The sequence below is a fragment of the Arvicola amphibius genome, chromosome 6, assembly GCF_903992535.2.
Source record: "Arvicola amphibius chromosome 6, mArvAmp1.2, whole genome shotgun sequence".
Lineage (NCBI taxonomy): Eukaryota > Metazoa > Chordata > Mammalia > Rodentia > Cricetidae > Arvicola > Arvicola amphibius.
In genome coordinates, this window is record NC_052052.2 from 12,209,318 (window position 1) to 12,226,909 (window position 17,592).

Below are 17,592 nucleotides of genomic sequence, written 5' to 3' on the forward strand. Positions count from 1 at the left end.
ACAGGTGGACCAGCTTGGTGTGCAAATGGGTACCAGTCAGAAACAAGCTCTTTTGTTGTATTTTAAAGATTTAATTTTTAAGATTTTTTTTAGTTATATGCATGCATGTGTGTCTCTGTGTGGTTATGTATCATGAGTGTGGGTGTCCACAGAGGCCAGAAGATGCCCTGGAGCTGGAGTTAAGGCAGCTGTGAGATGTTTGACGAGAGTGCTGGGAATTGAACTTGGGTCCTTTGGAAGAGCAGCAAGCGTTTTTAACCAACTGCTGATCCATCTCTTTAACCACTTCCTTCTTCTTTCCCTGTTTTCATCGTCATTGTCCTCCTCCTCCTCGTCTTCTTTCCTTGTCTTCTTCTTCCCCCTCCTTCTTCCTTATTCTCCTCCTTCTCTTCTAAATTTTACTAGTATTGCTGGGGGAAGAGGGAAGGGGCGCATGTGCCACAGGGTGCCTGTGAAGGTCAGAGGACAGTTTCGTGTAGCCATTTCTCTCCTCACTTTATGTGGGTCTCTCAGAGTTTGAACTCAGGTCATCCAGTGCGCGTGGCCAGTACCGTATTCTCTGAGCTGGCCCCATGCTTTTTCTTTCTTCCTTCCCCCCTCCTCTAAATCCACACACCTGCCCACCCTTCTACCCTTCGTTGGCCTTGGAGCAGGCTGGCTCCTTTGCACAGCCAGCCTTTGCCCTCTGCTGCCCTGTGTCCTAGGGATATATTCCCATCCCACTGCTCCATCTCTGCCACTCAGTTCTGGACATTACCATCACCTCCCCAGGAGGCCACTCTGCCCTAGCTTCAGCCAGTTTGCTTCCATGCCGGTCACGGCTTGACACGTGGCCTGGCTGTGTGACTACATGAACATTCTTCACTTTCTGAAGACATCTCCTCGATGGTTGTCCCTGGGGCCATTAGGACATAGGCTCCTGTGGTTGCAGGCAGCAGGCTCAGGGACTCATGGCTCCATGGAGGGCGTCCTGCGGGGCAAGTGCAGCTTGCAGATCTGTGTGATCTGGCAGTGGCTACCTCTTCTGCACCATCTGGGATGGGAGAGGCATAGACATCAGGGACCAGCCCAACTGTCCCTCCTGTCCCAGGAGGAAGTGTGAGACTGAGGGGGCGGGGACAGGCGGGGACCAGGAGTAAGGTGGAGGTTGAGTGAGTGGCTGGTTAGGGTGTCTCCTGGCCACCGGGGTAGACCTTACCTGTATGGTAGCTGCTGGAGTAGGGCAAAATGGGCATTGTGCCCTTGATCCAGATGTGCCGGGCTATGGGGCACATGAACTCAACAGCTGTGCTACTCGAGGGCCTAGGACCCCCTCAACACCTGCCTTGAGGGGTTTCTACCATAGCCCAGAAGCCCAGAGCTCAGCCAGTGTCTCTGGTAACTGTTTTTATCTTGCTGGGGATGAAACCCGGGCCCCACGCATGCTTAGGAAGTGTCCTGCCACCACACCCCCAGCCCCTGGCACTTTGGAGGAGCCTGACCCTGGGGTCCTGCATCCATGGTGTCCCTCTCCCATTATACCCCTGCTCCCTGACCTCTGGAACAGCCCATATAGGGTTGAACTTGAACTCCCCCACCCCCATGGAGTTCTACCCTGGGACTCGGCACTGTAGTTTACACCGTAGCTGTCTATGGATACTTTGGGACTGTGCATGCAGAAAGAAGCCATGCAGGGCAGGGTTGTCTGGCTCACCTTGTTCTGAGAGTCCCCCTTGCCAAGGTGTGCAGTAGAGGTTCAGGCCAGAAGGGGGCAAGCAAACCAGCTGACCCAGGACCTAAGTACCCAGCCTGGAGAGCATGAAGGTCCCCTGGAAGCCAAGTGTACACTGACAGTCAGTGGTCCCACTCTGCTCATGCGCCTGCCCTGCGCTGCCCCTTCCCCTCCCCCCTGACCAGTACGAACCCCTTTCGCCACTCAGCCCAACAGATTCCTCTGGGCTCCTGAGCACCTTCCTGTGCAACCCATGCCCCCATGCCCCCGCCCCCCCCTTAATTTTTACGTTAGCGCCCAAACTTCGTTTGCATGCATTAGCTGTTGTAAATCCGTCACGGGCCCCGACACAGCATGAATAAAACATCACTGGGCTGTATTAGTTTTCCGTCTCTCATCTTATTTATGATACAAAACGGGTGGGAATTTGAAAAAAAAAAAAAAAAACCGAAACCCAGGCACGCGGCTTCTAGGGTAATGCGATGCAAATTGGCACTAGAGCAAAATGAACCCCCAAGTTCTCGGAGCATCTGGGGACCCCCCTCAGTGGAGTGCTTGGTGTTTGGGTCACTGAAGCCCGTGGGGTCTGGAGCCAGGTCCGTGGAGTCAGCTCTGTGTAGTTTTGTCTTAATATTTTTTTAAACTCGTGCCTTATTGTTCGCCTGTTCTTATAAACAAGGAGCTGGCGAGCAAAGAACGGGAGAGACTGATTTGCTAAAGATAGTGGGAACTTCCTAGGAGTTCAAAAGGAGGGCTTTCTACAGCAGCAAGGATTAGGTTAGATCTGCCAAAGAGCTGCTTGTGTGTAGGGGGACGAGGGTGTTTTTTGGGATCCTGATGTTTTCTTCCCAGGGAACACAGTAGAGTAAAAAAGTCAACCGTGAGGGCGTGGCCAGGCGTGAGGGCGTGGCCAGGCATGCTGACTCTGCCTGGGTTTTGTGGTGGGACAGGGCTTTGGGTCCTGTCTTCTCACCAGAAAGAGCCAACTCTCTCTCCATCCAGTATTTGATATCCCATAGGGAAGTTTAGGTTGATAAAAAGATTTTCATAGTTTTTGCAAGATGTTTAGAGTCACTGGCTCTGGGATCTGACAGAGAAGTTGACTCAGGCAGGGATGGGAACTGGAAGCGAAAGGGAGCAGCCAGGAGAGGGGACAGACGGAGGCGAGGAAGGGACAGATCCCACACAGGCGGCAGGCTAAACCCTGTACCCACCTTGCCCTCCCTCCCTCCCTGGGGCTCTTCCCCATCTCCCAGACCCCTGAATCTGTGGCAGGGGAAGGGGGAGGCAGGGACCCAAGAGACAGCCACTTAGCCGGCTAGATTGTGACAAAGACACAAAGGGCCACAGGTACACGTTCACTGAGTGGCTGACGTAGCCATGGGGCTGGGACCTCATTGCCCCCTGGGCTTTGGGTGTGCTGCCAGCCCTGCTCACTGAATGGCCTGGGAAAGCGTCTAAAGGACAGGGGTTAGGCCAGTGCCTACCACTTGGCTCCTTGGCATCAGGTCTGGTTGAGCCTATAGTTGTCTGTAAGCCTGCCAGCTGAGGGAGGCTCAGTGGGAACCTCTGTAAGAGGTGTCCCACTGACCTATAGACTCTGTTGGGACAGGCTTGGATTGTGGACATTGTGTCTCAGAGCTAAGCTGGCTGGCTTTTACTGTTTCTGCTGTCAAGTGCCTAGTTTTTCTCCTGTAAGCTTTGGAATAGTGGTAGAACTCATTGGGGGCTCAAGCTGCTCCTTGCATGTTTAGCCCCCAGGGCTACCAGCTTAGTCTTCACCTCTCTTCCGCAGCTCCGCCCTGGCCCCATGGCTGTACGGATGCTATGGATGAGTGGCCCAGGGTAACCTGGAGCCATGGGAGGATCAGAGTCAGGCAGAGGGAGGAGATGGAGTGAGGGGAAAGGAGCCACAGATGAGAAGGGGGAAGGAGAGAGAAGTGGTACCTCTCTCACCTGCCCTCACATCCTCCCTCCCTCCCTCCCTCCCTCCCTCCCTCCCTCCCTCCCTCCCTCCCTCCCTCCCTCCCTCCCTCCCTCATCTGCCCACCCTCCCTCCCTCCCTCCTTCCCTCCCTCCCTTCCTCCCTCATCTGCCCTCCCTCCCTCCCTTCCTCCCTCATCTGCCCTCCCTCTCTCCCTCCCTCCCTCCCTCACCTGCCCTCCCTCTCTCCCTCCCTCCCTCACCTGCCCTCCCTCCCTTCCTCCCTCTCTCCCTCCCTCCCTCACCTGCCCTTACATCCTCCCTCCCTTCCTCACCTGCCCTCCCTCCCTCCTTCCCTCCCTCCCTCCCTCTCTCCCTCCCTCCCTCTCTCCCTCCCTCCCTCTCTCCTTCCCTCCCTCACCTGCCCTCACATCCTCCCTCCCTCCCTCCTTCCCTCTCTCCCTCTCTCCCTCCCCTCCCCTCACATCTTCCCTCCCTCCCCTGCCCTCACATCTCAGGGTGTGCACTGGCTCCAGCAGAGGCTGAACTCATGGACCTGCCCCTCTCATGAGAGAGTTAAAACCCTGTCCCCGCCGCTGAGTTACAGTGAGGGTGTCTGGGGCTGGTCAGAGCCTTATGTGGGCAGGACCCTGTGCCATCATTAGGACAGCCCTGGGAAGCCCTGGTCATGACCACTTTAAAGTTGGAATAACTGAGGCAAGGAGAGGCTGGACCGACTGAATCCAGTCTTCAGACTTCGACTTTTGCCTCCCCCGAGCAGTAATGAGCAGGTAGCAAAGCCTGTCTGAGGACTGGAGGGCTCACAGCAGGGGAGGCCTTTTGGCCATTTCTTTTGTCTAGAATGATGCTTCCAGAACATCAAGTTTTGCACATTTCCTTGCAAGCTAAACCGTGCGTGGCTATCATTATTGCTGCTGGTGGGACTCTTTGTCTGCCTGTTCCCACAGTAGCCCTGAGTTGGGAGTATCTTCCATTCAGTTGAGGGGGTGATGTTCTTCCTACCCTGCCGAGCATGAACTGGCTTTCTGGGGAGAGATGGAGACCACTCCATCTCAAGTCTTCTTGACCAGGACAGTTTTTTTGTTTGTTAGTTAGTTTGTTTTGTTTTGTTTTTCTGGCTGAGCCCTTGACCTCAACCAGGTCAGGCAAGGCAGTGCACCACACCAACCAGAGTGTGGGAGCTGTGTCTCATCTGAGTGACCAGCCACCCAGGTTTGTCCCAGAGTCAAATGTCACAGTTGTCACAACTAGCTAGTTACATGGACCAGAGCAAATTGGCTACCCAGGTGAGGGACTTGCCTGCCCTCCCCTTTCCTGGCATTGCAACTCTGCAAATGTCACTTTAGTCTTTCCTTCTGTTGCTCTGGCTGTGGAGGGTTGATGAGAACGAAGCAGACTGAGAGAAGCAAGGGACTTTTATGGCGGTAGCTTGTACAAGGCACCCTCTTGGGACATTCGGCCCTGCAGTCCTGAGTCTCAACTTCCAGTCTGTCCACTGGTCAACTGAGCCATGACACTTCATTCTTTGAAGTGCCTGTGTTTTGCCTTGAGTGATGGTAGAAGGGTGGTTGCCACCCTGTGGCTGTCCCCAAGGATTGGAGGGAAACAGTGTTTGTTGGGAAGTCTATCTCCATCCCATGACCAGACTTCTCAGGACTAGCTAATCCATGGTGACTGGACAGGAATGGGTGGCAAGTATCTCTTTAAGCCCGACCTTGACTGAATGCTAGGGCCGAGGTTCCTCTGAATGTCTAGGAGTGGGCTGAAGTGTGGGGTCCACTCATGCCCCTCTCAGCCCATCTGGGGCCCTCAGTCCCCTTTCTGAATTTGTTCGCTGTCTTTTTTTTTTCTTTTTTCCTTTTTTTTTGGTTTTTCGAGACAGGGTTTCTCTGCAGCTTTTTTAGAGCCTGTCCTGGAACTAGCTCTTGTAGACCAGGCTGGCCTCGAACTCACAGAGATCCACCTGCCTCTGCCTCCCGAGTGCTGGGATTAAAGGCGTGCGCCACCACCGCCCGGCTTGTTCCCTGTCTTTTCTGTCAGTAACGCTCTGGTGTCCAGTGCCCTGCCTGGCTCTATGGAGGTTGGTGTCTATAGTTGGCGTCCAGGAAGTAGAAATGGACACCTCGTCCACTGTCTCCCCATTCCTGGGTAGCCTCCCTTACCCTGTCAGCCTCCCAGCCCCTTGCGCCATCTTGGGCTCTAATGACTTTGAGTGCTGAGCACATCACCCTGGGAATTTATGGCAGTGGAGCAGAAGCGTCACCTGGAGGCACATAAATATTACAGGAGCGGCTGCGTCAGCAGTCCTCCGAGAAGATCAGTCACCTGGAACCGGCAGTGTGGGTGGCCATGGCTGGGTGTCCAGAGGCTGTGGAGGTAGGCCCTGTGGGTAGGGGCAGACCTTGCGTCATCCTGGTCCCACACAGCAGCATGCAGGGGCCCTCTGGGCGTGCCACGTGCCTTCTCCACTGAGTCCTCAGCGCTCTGCCAGGCACGTTCTTTCTGTCCCTGTCTAGTACACTAAGTCACTCATAGAGGAACTAAGACCCTGCCTTCTCGAGGCCAGCTCTCTGTGTTTAATAATTACCCTCTGTGTGTGTGTGTGCGCACGCCTGTGTGTATATGCACATGTGAGTGCATGTGTGTGCATATACATGGAGTCCAGAAGAGGGTGTCAGATCTCTTAGTGCTGGGGTTACAGGTTGCTGTGAGCTGCCTGATGTGGGTGCTGGGAACTGAACTCACATTCTCTACATGAGCAGTCCATGCTCTGAACCTTTGTGTTGTGTCTCAAGTGTTTCACTGCGTAGCCCACACTGGTCTTGAACTCCCGGCCATCCGTCCTGCGTTAGCTTACTGCACACCAGGATTGCAGGCCCGAGCCTCCACACCCAGCCCCCAGTCGTTAGAAGACTCGGCACCCTAGAATCCAGGCCCCTCGTTACTAGTTTGATGCTCGGTATTGTTTTGATTGGCCAGGGGCTCTTTGATTTGGACTGTGGACACATGTTCCACCACTCTTCCACTAATTCCTTGCTTTCAGAGTTGGGAAGGACTCTGGGCTGTAACTCAGCTTTCCCTGCCCCAACCCACTGTCCCCTTGATGCCCTAGTTGGTGGCCCCAAAGGGAATGGGGCAGTGTGTTTGCGGCTACCTGCCGAGTGGTGTCACCTCTGGTCTTTTTTCAGTGGTGGGACTTGGGAGAACCCTCAAATTCCCACTTATACGGTCTCTTCCAGTCCTGCCAGGGAAAGTTTGACATCTGTTGGCAGGACCAGCACCTGTGGTCAGAGGTCACCTGTCTGGATTCTTTCCTGTATGGTGAGGCTTGGCTTCCAGGAGAGCTTGGTTTACCAGCTCAGCAGTTATGTGGCTTGTTGGCACTGAGTCCAGAGGGCACTGAGGCCTGGGGACCGCTGCTACCTTCCCTCACCCTGGGGTGTGGGCTTGGATCCCCCTGGGACCTATGATGCTGGCATGTTTTCTGTCCCTACCTGCCATCTCTTTATGGGCCAGGAGGCTCAGCTAGGAATTCAAGACCAGCTTGCATTCCAGGCACCAGTCTCTTGCCATGAACAAAAGTACCCTTTGTCCCTGTGAGTTGGCATGGGCACGCATGGTCCACTAGGCCCAGTATTGACTAGGCCCACCTCTGGAGAAACAAGGCTGGGTTTGCCCTGCAGACTTCTTCAATCAGGCTGGAGGCAGGGCACAGTGTTGGCGCCTGCAGATTCAGGAGTGGCGCCTGCAGGCCGAGGCCTCACATTTCACAGTGTGTTTAGCTTCTCTTGGGGTCAGCAACGCTCTGACCTTTCTTCTGTGTGGCCTCGCAATGCATCCCTGCTGCTGCATGTGTGCATGTGTGTGCACTTGCAGGCAAAGACGGTTTGCTGTTTTTTGGAAAAGACTGCAGACAAAGCTTGCTGGGCCTTCCCTATGCAGTGGGTGCTGAATCAGTCTGTCAGTGTGCTGAGCACTGAGCACTGGCTGAGGGGCATTTGCCAGGCTTGGCGTCTGCGTCTCCCTTGACTTTGTGCTGTCAGGCTTCAGAGGAGGATCCCACTTGAGCTCCCCTGGATCCCCCTCTAGCAAACAAGGAGCTATCATGGATGTCACCAAAGAAACAGCTCAAGCCAGGTACTGGGCTGGACCAGCAGAGACAGGCTGCAGGCCTTGAGCAAGGGGCTGCTGTGCCCCTGCTGCACTGCGGGGTCCCACCCTTTCTCCGTGTCGGCTTAGTTTCCCTCAGAAGTCAGAGTCTCCAAGCCCTCTGCGGTTGGAGCGGAGGCTGCAGCTGAGAAGAGAGACACATCCCCTCCTGCGCACTGCAGAGTCCCCCAGTCTGAGGGAGGAGGCAGGTCCCTGTCCTCACCCTAGGGATGCCCCACCCTGTAGAGACCATGCACCCTGGCTGTCTGAGGGTCAGGGACTTCTGCTCTGTATGTGTGTATGTGTGTATGTGAGAGTGTGTGTGTGTGCGTGTGTATGTGTGCATACATGTATATGCATGCACTTGTGTGTATGTGTGTGTGCATGTGTATGCATACATGTATATGCATGTACTTGTGTGTGTGCGTGCATGTGTGTATATACATGTATATGCATGCACTTGTGTGAGTGTTGTGTGCATGTGTGTATGTACATACATGTATATACATGCACTTGTGTGAGTATGTGTGTGCATTCATGTGTGTACACTGTGTATGGGTGTGTGTGTGTGTGTGTGGAGGCCAGAGGACACCCTGGGATGTCATTCCTCAGGTACTATCTACTTTTTCCTTTTGAGACATGGCTTCCCATTGGCTTTAACTAGATGTGTATCCAGTAGGTTCCCAGTCTCCACTTTTGTATTGGTGAGGCTGTAATGTGTAATTAGGGGGAGAAACACGGAAAACAAAAAGCAAAGAACATAGGTTCCGAGGACCAAACTCAGATCCTCCTGCTTGCAAGGCATGCACCTTACTGACTGAACCGCCTGCCCAGCCCTGTATCCTGAGAGCTGTATTGTTTGGTTAAGATCAATTAGACACGCCCCCCCCCCCATGCCTGTAGGAAGAAAATCAGCCGGCATGGAGTAGTTCCTGCTCTTCCCCCATGCTGCTTCTCAGAAGAAAAGCCTCCCCTGCTCTGTCTTTAATCCCCTCGCCATCCTCATTTACTCCTGAGCTCTTGCTCTCTGGGTTTTGAACATTATTTCTCCACTTTCCCTGCCCTCACCATACTATGAGAGATGAGGATTTGGTTTGCACCCCTAGTTCCTTCCCCAGGGAGATCTGCAGGTTGCCATGGTTACTTTAAATAATATAGATAGTTGGACATGGCCTGTGATCCTAGTATTTAGGAGGCAGAGTTAGGAGAATTATGAGCTGGAGGCCAGCCTGGGCTACATGGTATCAGTCTAGCAAGGGCTATATAGCAAGACCCTGTCTCAAAGACAAAACTATGCATATAGCTTCAACTTCTGCTAGCTGGTGGCTCTGTCTTTCCCTGCTGGAAGTCGAGGACCAGAAAGGAGCCCTTGTGTGTGTTGGACTTGGGTCTCCACTTGAGAGCCAAGCATGCATTGTTGCCTTCTTGTCTTGCTGTCACATTGGCTGTCTGTAGTCACTCTCGTTAGGAGCATTTCCACCACTGCAACCTGGTCAGCACTGCAAAACCTGATTCCTGTTAGTTGCTAATCTGCGCAGCACACTGGGCTTCCAAGGTCTATCGCAGACAGGGATTCCGAGAGAAAGCCTTGCTTTTAGCTTGCGCTCTGGAAGAATATGGGAACCCCTGACCCTGGACAGTGGGGGCGGGCCGGGATGGCGACCTTGGCCTGATACCCCCGTCCCCTCTGTACGTAGCAAAGCTTTGAGGCCCACCAGGACGAGGCCGTGAGTGTAACACACATGGCGAAAGCTGGCAGCGGTGTCTGGATGGCCTTCTCCTCTGGCTCTGCCATCCGCCTCTTCCACACCGAGACCCTGGAACATCTTCAGGAGATCAACATAGCCACCAGGACCACCTTCCTCCTGCCAGGTGAGGCTGCGAAACTAGCTGGGGCTGGGATAAGGGAACTGACACTCACAGATGCCCGCAGGTGGTCGTGAGGTGGGCAGCCCAGCTCATTCACTGCCAGGGCAGCCTTGGTCAGCCTCAAAAACTGGTTCATAGTAGACTGGGAGTGGGGGGACTGGTGTTGATGCCCAGGTTTGTCCTACCAAAGCCCCATTCCTGACCCTCTGCCCCCTGTACCACATCCCAGCAGTCTGGGTGCTCAGGAGGTGGGCTATAAGTTGGCAGGCTTTCCTGCACTGGCAGCTGGAACCAAAAATGCATGGACAAAGGACCCAGGCTGACAGAGGTCCCGCGGCTCAGGCTGACCAAAGCCTGAGTCTACCTCTGATGTGTGGGCGGAAGAGGAGGCACCCATCTGTCACTGTAGAACTTTCTTGAAGAAAGGCATTCCTCTGCACTTGCCCTTCAGCAGGTTTGGAGGCACCGTGAGGGTAAAGAGTTTGGCTGAGAACTTTCGGGGGACTGTGCTTCCTCTTACAAAGCTAGCTGTCTGTGAGACGAGGGGGTGAGACAGGAGACATTGCCACTGGGGTCCATGCCACACTCACTTCACCTCTCTCTCCTGAAATCTCTGTGGAGTTGGCTTCCATCCCTCCCCACCATTGCTGCCCATGGAGAAGGGGCTGCTTTGGAGACCCTGGGTAGATATCTGCTCTGGTCCATTCTCCCTTCAAATGGCTTCTGGGCTACCCATGAAGCTGTAAGCACCAGCTTTTCCTGCTTCCATCCCTCTCCCAGCTTCCGCTAATCCACTTGGCCTGGGGCTGGTTGAAGAGGAAGACCATTCTGTCCTGCCTAGGCACCTTAGGCAGGGCTGGGTTGGTCAGCTAGGAAACTGGAAGAGCCCTGGGGCCAGGGAAGCAGAATCACTGTCACCTGTGTTGGACAGATGGGCTCTGGCAAGGCTGGGAGTGGGTTTGAGCTGAGCTGGGGAAAGGCTTACTGGCAAGCACCTTGGGGGTCTGAGGGCCTCCCCTAAGACCCGCTCCCTATTTCCAGCTATGACCCAGTCACCATCTTAGCTGTTTCTTCCTCCTGGCTAGTCAGGGCATCACCAGGGTCAAGTGGCCATTAACAAGCTAGGCAGCAGCCATGACTATCTATTCAGAGCTGCCAGTCTGCCAGAGCCCCGTGCCAATCAAGGCTCGGCTGATGGCATCACACTGTGTTCTAAAGTTCACAAGCCGTAGATGGTCCCCAAGTTATAGATGCAGAGACATAGGTTTCCTCAGCGGGGTCATAAGCTTTGATATGCAGTGGTGGGGACGGTCCCTTCCGCACCATTCCCCTGCATCAGAAACCCTGCGTTGCTTGTGGTCCTTTTCTTTCCTGCCTTCTCCGCTCCCTTCCTCCAGTTTGATTCTATTTCCTGAAAGGTGAGGAGGGGGAGCAGGATAGGATTGGTGGACGGACCAGTGTCATCCATTATACACCACAATAAAAGATTCTCTGTATCTTAAAGATACTTCTGCATTTATCTTGATAGCTAAATTATTTCAAGATAATGGAACAATGGAAAAAGTGGTTAATCTTAGGAGGTTTTGAAAATCTTGGGAGCCTTGTCTAGTCGGGGCCGAGGAAAGAGAGAGGCGGCAGCTTCAGCTGTCAGAGGCCCGTCTGGGGGTGGAGAAGCACAGCTCTGGCTGGACTCATGGCTGTAACTCTGAGGACCCCCAACACTGTGCTTCTGACTTTTAAAGGGGTGGCACCATGGGTGAGTGTCACTGTTTCCAAGCCATGTGAGCAGAGACCCAGGAGGCTGCACGACTGGCCTGTCCCTAGGTGGTGGGCACATCCTCCCCACAGTCTCAGCTTCTCCGTGGATGCCAGGACTGAGCAAGAGCTTGGTCGATCCATAGCTCAGAGTCACATTCTTGTTGGGCCCCCTTCTCTGCTTGGCCACGGTGGTCGACTCCTTCATCTGCACCCGTCACCCCGCAGTTCTTGGCATGAGAAGCCCCAGTCCTGACAGGGACATCTACTGCCCTCATTCTCTCTGTCCTCATTGTTATCTTCAGGCCCCATCATGTTGGCCTATTGCCAGGTGTCTCCTGCCAAGCCTCTTTGCCAACCCTGGTCAGTACTTTCCCAAGGCACTAGCTGTGTGATCAGATAGTGGGGGTGGGGGGCTTTCCTGGGTCTGAGCCCTGCATAGGCCTCAGTCTTCTCTAGGTCTGGGTATCCAAATTGAGTATCTAGCACCACTGAGCTGGGAGAGCCTGTGACCCCCAAGCTGAGCTGGAGTCAGTTATAGTGGCAGGAATCGGAGGGCAGAGGGTGGCTTCCTGTCCACCCCACACTGTGCCCTGGAGGAAGAAAGGCTGAACAGGATTTTTAAATTCTTTATTAGAGATATTTAAAACAGGCTTTTAAGTATTTCCTCTCCCCCACACCACCAAATGAAATAATTGCATAGTTAGTAATAAATTTGTTCTTCCTCTAAGTGTGGATTTTTTTAGGGCGTGTTAAAAAATTTATCACGCATCCTTCCCCCACCCTTCCTTCCACTCGAGCACCCGACTGGTATTAATGCATTTTTTTAAACCTAAACTCCCTCCTCCTTTTAACTAGACAGGTCATTAATAAAATGTTCTCCGAGAGCCTGAGCTTTTAAAAGTTGTATATCTCCAGATAGATGGCCAGGGTGAGCTGAGCCCTGTGTATTAAGTCTCTATGATCAAATATTTATCCCCCATTAGAATTTTTTTCTTTTGGACTGTTTGTGAAGTGTCTCGCTCTTTTTCTTGAGGTGGAAGGAGAGGGCTCCAGAATGAAGCCTTTAGATGAAGCCATTTCTCACCCCTGTGGTCTTGTTGGGCTTCTCTTCCACCTGCTTTCTATTTGTCAAGCTTCTGCTATGGTTGGGATGAGGATGCCTCCAGTGCCAGCCGCTGTTGGTCTTGGGGTTTCGGGAGCTTATGAAAAGGAACATGAGGCATGTGGGGTGCAGCATATCCACAGCTCCCTCTTGGCCCTTTTTTGTTATTTTGGGGGTTTGTATCTGGGATGGAACTTAGCACATTAGAGTCTAGGGCCTTTAACTAATTCTAAATATTACTCAATGCACCTCCAGTGACTGACTGTGTACTACTGTCTCAGAGCTGTGCTCAACTGTGTGTGTGTGCACGCACGTGCGCACATCCACCCATCCACTCATCTACCCACCCTTTTTCTCATCTGTCCACCCATCTATTCATCTATCTATTTGTCTACCAACCCATTCATTTACCACTTGCCAATCTGTCCATCCGTCTATCCATCCATACATCTGTCCGTCTGTCCGTCCATCCATCCATCTGTCTGTCCATTGTACCTCCTGCCATCCATTCACTAACTGTTTAATCCATCTCTCTGTCCATCTATCTACACACTTGCCAGTCTGCCTACCCGTCTGCCTACCCATCCATCTCTCCATCCAGTTTCTTCCTTTCATCCATCTGTCCATCCATCCATCATCCACCCACTCATCTTACCCATTCACCTATTCATTTACCAGTCTGTCTATCTATGCACTTGTCCATCCATCCATCCATCCATCCATCCATCCACCCATCCACCCACTGCCCAGTGAACTCTTACATCCACGCCCCTATCCACCCTTCTTCTCATCTATACATCTGTCCATACATCTACTCATCCACCCATCTGCCTGGGGTAACTTGGCAGCAGTCCTATTTACAGACTCTGTCCTGGTCCCCTTCTAGTACGTACCACTGCTTCCAACTTCTACCCATTACAGACTGTCACACTGGCTCTTTGTTGGCTTGCAGCCTGGCTTGCTGGGTGTGACTTTCAAAAGGACACCCAACTGTCCCCGGGTGCCAGGCAACTGAGCCCTGACACATAGAGCCCGCATTGGCCAGGCACTGTGCCCTGAGGCATTACCCTGCTGTCCTCACAGCAATTCCTTTACACATGGGGAAACTGAGGTCTGACTGGGTACCCATGTCCTAACCCCAGCACCCTCCCACTTGTCTTGGAGGAAGTCTGGGCTGTACAGCTCCCTCCCCGGGATGAACTGAGCTCATGTTGTCCCTCTCTGCAGGCCAGAAGCACCTGTGTGTCACCAGCCTCCTCATCTGCCAGGGTCTGCTCTGGGTAGGCACTGACCAGGGTGTCATTGTCCTGTTGCCCGTGCCCCGGCTGGAGGGCATCCCCAAGATCACAGGTGAGGTTCCAGGGCTGTCTCGGTGGGTCTGGGGCTTGACTTCAGGGATAAGGGGGAACTGGGCCCAGACATCTGCAATACCTACTGATTCATGGTAGAGTCCAGCCTCTCTGTCCCTCTTATCTGAGCCAGGGCCTGGTAAAATGATAGCCTAGGATACCACCTTCTACCTTCTGATTCTTGCTTTTCTGATCTGGGTGGAGAAGTTCACACTGGCCAGAGAATCTGAGTGTTGACCAAGGCACTTGATGAATGACAGAGGCTCTGCTGGGCCCTGCTGCCTTTCTTTGTATCAGAGGTAGAAGTGTGGGCTCTGGGGATAGGCCCATGTCAGCTGTGACAGCCACTCTGCCCTGACCTGTGACCCTAGGCCTAATAGAACAGAAACAGGGACAGGGGAAACCCCTGGTGTTTAGACACTAGAGCTCTGGCCCCCTTTGCCTCTGCCTTGAAAGGGAAGACTGTAGTTTCCTCTAGTGGCCGGTTAGCATGGGGATGAGAGGGAGGAACCAGCCTGAGCCAACCATGCCAGACCTCTACCCTCTTCTAGACTCCCAGATTTCTGGGTGTCCTGTCTTCACGATGCACTTACTAGAGCAATTTGCTCATGCAAAGATGGCACCCAGGTTGGGTGGGACACGGGATGCATGAGGCAGGTAGTGTCCAGGACAGCTCTGGTCCAGGCAGAGGGTGCTGTGCTGGAGTGAGATCAAGGAGTAGCTCAGTACCACTTCCCTGGGAGGATGCAGACAGGGTGCGATGTGGATGCTGGCGCTTGGCTGGAAGGGGGAGCTGGAGAGCCTCTTACAAGACTTGGCTTTCTGGGTGGAGTTTGGAGGAAGTTATCAGTGAGGCCATTTCCACGGGAGATGGAGGATGGCCCCTGTCAAAGGCTTTTCCTTTTAGGCCACCAGCCAGCTCCCCGATCATGACATGGAGACTTCTTATGAATGCTCTGCCTAGCTTAGGCTCCTTTCTGGCTAGCTCTTTTAATTTAAATTGCCCTTTTTCTCCTTATTTACCTTTTGCCTTGGGGCTAACTTTTTACTTTTCTTTCCTTCCGCTTGTCTTTCTGTCACTATTTCTTGTGTCAGGCTGGCTGGTTTCGTCTCCCTCGTTCCTTCCTCTCTTCTTCTCTTTCCTCCTGAGCCTAGATTTCTCCTCCTACTTATTTTCTCTGCATGCCAGCCCTGCCTAGCCTTTTTCTGCCTAGTTATCGGCCATTCAGCTTTTTATTAGACCAATCAGGTGCCTCAGGCAGGCAAGGTGAAACAGCAACACATCTTTTTGTAATTAAACAAATGCAGCAGAAATGTAAAACATCTTTACATAGTTAAAATAATATATCATATAACAGGTCCCACTCTGTAAAGTCATGCCGTGAAGCATGGCATAGACAGATCTCATGACCTCTGGGGAGATGCCAACATAGATGGCAGAAGAAAATGTCCTACCCACCCAGAAAGTTCCCCAGAAGTACTTGGCTGTCTCCCTTAATGATCTGTCTCTTGACCCTTCTCCTCTACTCCGTTCTCATAGGGAAAGGCATGGTGTCTCTCAATGGTCACTGTGGACCTGTGGCTTTCCTGGCTGTGGCCATGAGCATTTTGGCCCCTGATATCCTACGGAGTGACCAGGAAGAGACTGAAGGGCCTCAGGCTGAGGAGGACAAGCCAGACGGGCAATCTCACGAACCAGTGCCCGCCCCTGACAGCCACCCAGGCCGAGAGTTAACCCGCAAGAAGGGCATCCTGCTCCAATACCGCCTGCGCTCCACGGCTCACCTCCCGGGGCCCCTGCTGTCGGTGCGGGAGCCAGCACCCACTGACAGTTCAGCTCTGGAGCATAGTGAGGAAGATGGCTCCATCTATGAGATGGCCGATGACCCTGATGTCTGGGTACGCAGCCGGCCCTGTGCCCGTGATGCCCACCGCAAGGAGATCTGCTCTGTGGCCATCATCTCTGGTGGGCAAGGCTATCGCCACTTTGGCAGTGCTCCAGGAGGCCTGAGTGGGCGACCGGCTCCGTGCAGCGAGACAGACAGCACACTTCTTATCTGGCAGGTGCCCTTGGCTCTATAGCTGCCCAGCTGGAGGTCACAGGGCGGCTGGACCACTGCAGACATGCTGGGACCCCTTTTGGCCCAGCTGAGTTCCCCCCAGGAACCTGCACAGGCCACAAGACAGGTCTGGATTCTCCACTGAGGCCTTGAAGAACAGAGGGAAACCTCTGGAAACGAAACTTCAGAATGTTTTGGGGTGGGTTTTAAGGTCTTGGGGAATGGAAGAACACACTCGGAGAATATGGCCTTTTTGTTTTGTTTTGTTTTTGAAGCAAAAAACATAAAACCTCACCACTGCCTGCTGAACCTGGAACCTTTTGTTGGGGCTGAGTGAGGCTAAGAGGTGGCCGTGCCCCTCCAGGAAGGATGTATGTGTGAGTGTCTGAGCATGTGTGCTAGCGTGTGAATATATATATGAATACTTATGTTCGATGTATATTATATGTGTATAAATACAATCTGTACATAATGGGTCTCTGGGAGGTGCTGGAATAAAAGGCAAGAGATATGTGGGCCCTGTGGGGTTTATGGAATGTCATGGGAGTGGGACACCGTGAATGAGTTTTGCCAATCAGGAGATGTTGGGGACCAGGGACTCCCCTGCTCCAGCATGAAGGATCGCGCTAGGACTCGGTTGGAGGCCACTCAGGAACATACCTCGGAAGGCACTGGCTAAAGCAGTTCTCAGTAGCCATCCACAACCGCCTAATTTGCATATTAATGATTTGGTCCATCATCTCTTAGCCACATTTCAGGTGTGGCTGGAAGAGCTCTGCCGGGTAGATGAGAACTGAACAGGTTGGACAATATACATGACCACCATTTTTATCATGGCAGAAAGGCTGGTCACCTCCCTCAGGCAGTGAGAAGAGGGTGGCCCATGGACTCCTCAGTAGCTGGGGCCCAAGGTCCTGAGCTGGGAGGGGCTGCTCCTGAATCTGGAGACATTGATGAATACCAGGTGTACCCATGGCAGGCTGCCAGAGAGGAGCAACGACGGGACCTCTTACCTCTCCTGGTTCCATCCATCTTGAGAGTTCAAGCAGGGAGAAAAAAATAAAGTCGAAAGCCACTGCTAGCAAGGGCAGCATCTCCTCCACCTTCCAATCCACTCTCCCCTCGTCATCTGCTTATGTGTCTGTCCATCCATGTCCATGAGTTTTCCCTCAGTACTTGGGGATGGCAGAACCAGGTACTGAGAGACATGAGGCAGAACTCTCATCTAGGCCTACCCACAAAGTGCACTGAGAACCTGTTTTCTGAAGGGCCGAGGACCCAATGGAAAAGCCCAAAGGGATTTAAGCTTCTGTAGAGTCATCCATCCATCCATCCATCCATCCATCCATCCATCCATTAATTCATTCATTTCTGAGTTTCTACCCTGCCAGTTATCATAGTTTGTGGGGCCATGGAGGTGACCCACAGGAAGTGTGTGGTCTTCAGTGTGCGGACAGACCCTGAGTAAGGCTGCTGCAGATGAAGAAGAGGAGCAAGCAGGCTATCAGGAGGTGACTCATTGCTGGAGGGCAGGAGTCCAGTAGGTCTCCAGGGGGCAGAGGAGACACCAGATTTCCAGGAGCCACTGAGTGGAAGGGCCTGGTTCCCACTCTCACTATGGATTTGATGGGCAACATCTCTAGCCTCAGT

The 17,592-nt window shown here is 53.1% G+C and overlaps 1 protein-coding gene across 9 annotated transcripts in view; it reads left to right on the forward strand.

The window, feature by feature from the left end:
- Arhgef10l (Rho guanine nucleotide exchange factor 10 like) overlaps positions 1-16,453 on the forward strand; it is a 129,688-nt gene extending 113,235 nt beyond the window's left edge. For all 9 annotated transcript variants that reach the window (XM_038332804.1, XM_038332808.1, XM_038332806.1 and 6 more), the window contains 3 exons: positions 9,502-9,676; positions 13,761-13,883; positions 15,423-16,453. In XM_038332804.1, the coding sequence (XP_038188732.1) occupies positions 9,502-9,676; positions 13,761-13,883; positions 15,423-15,964 (840 nt within the window). In that variant the 3' untranslated portion in view covers positions 15,965-16,453. The remainder of the gene's footprint in view (positions 1-9,501; positions 9,677-13,760; positions 13,884-15,422) is intronic.
- Positions 16,454-17,592: the final 1,139 nt, after the last annotated feature.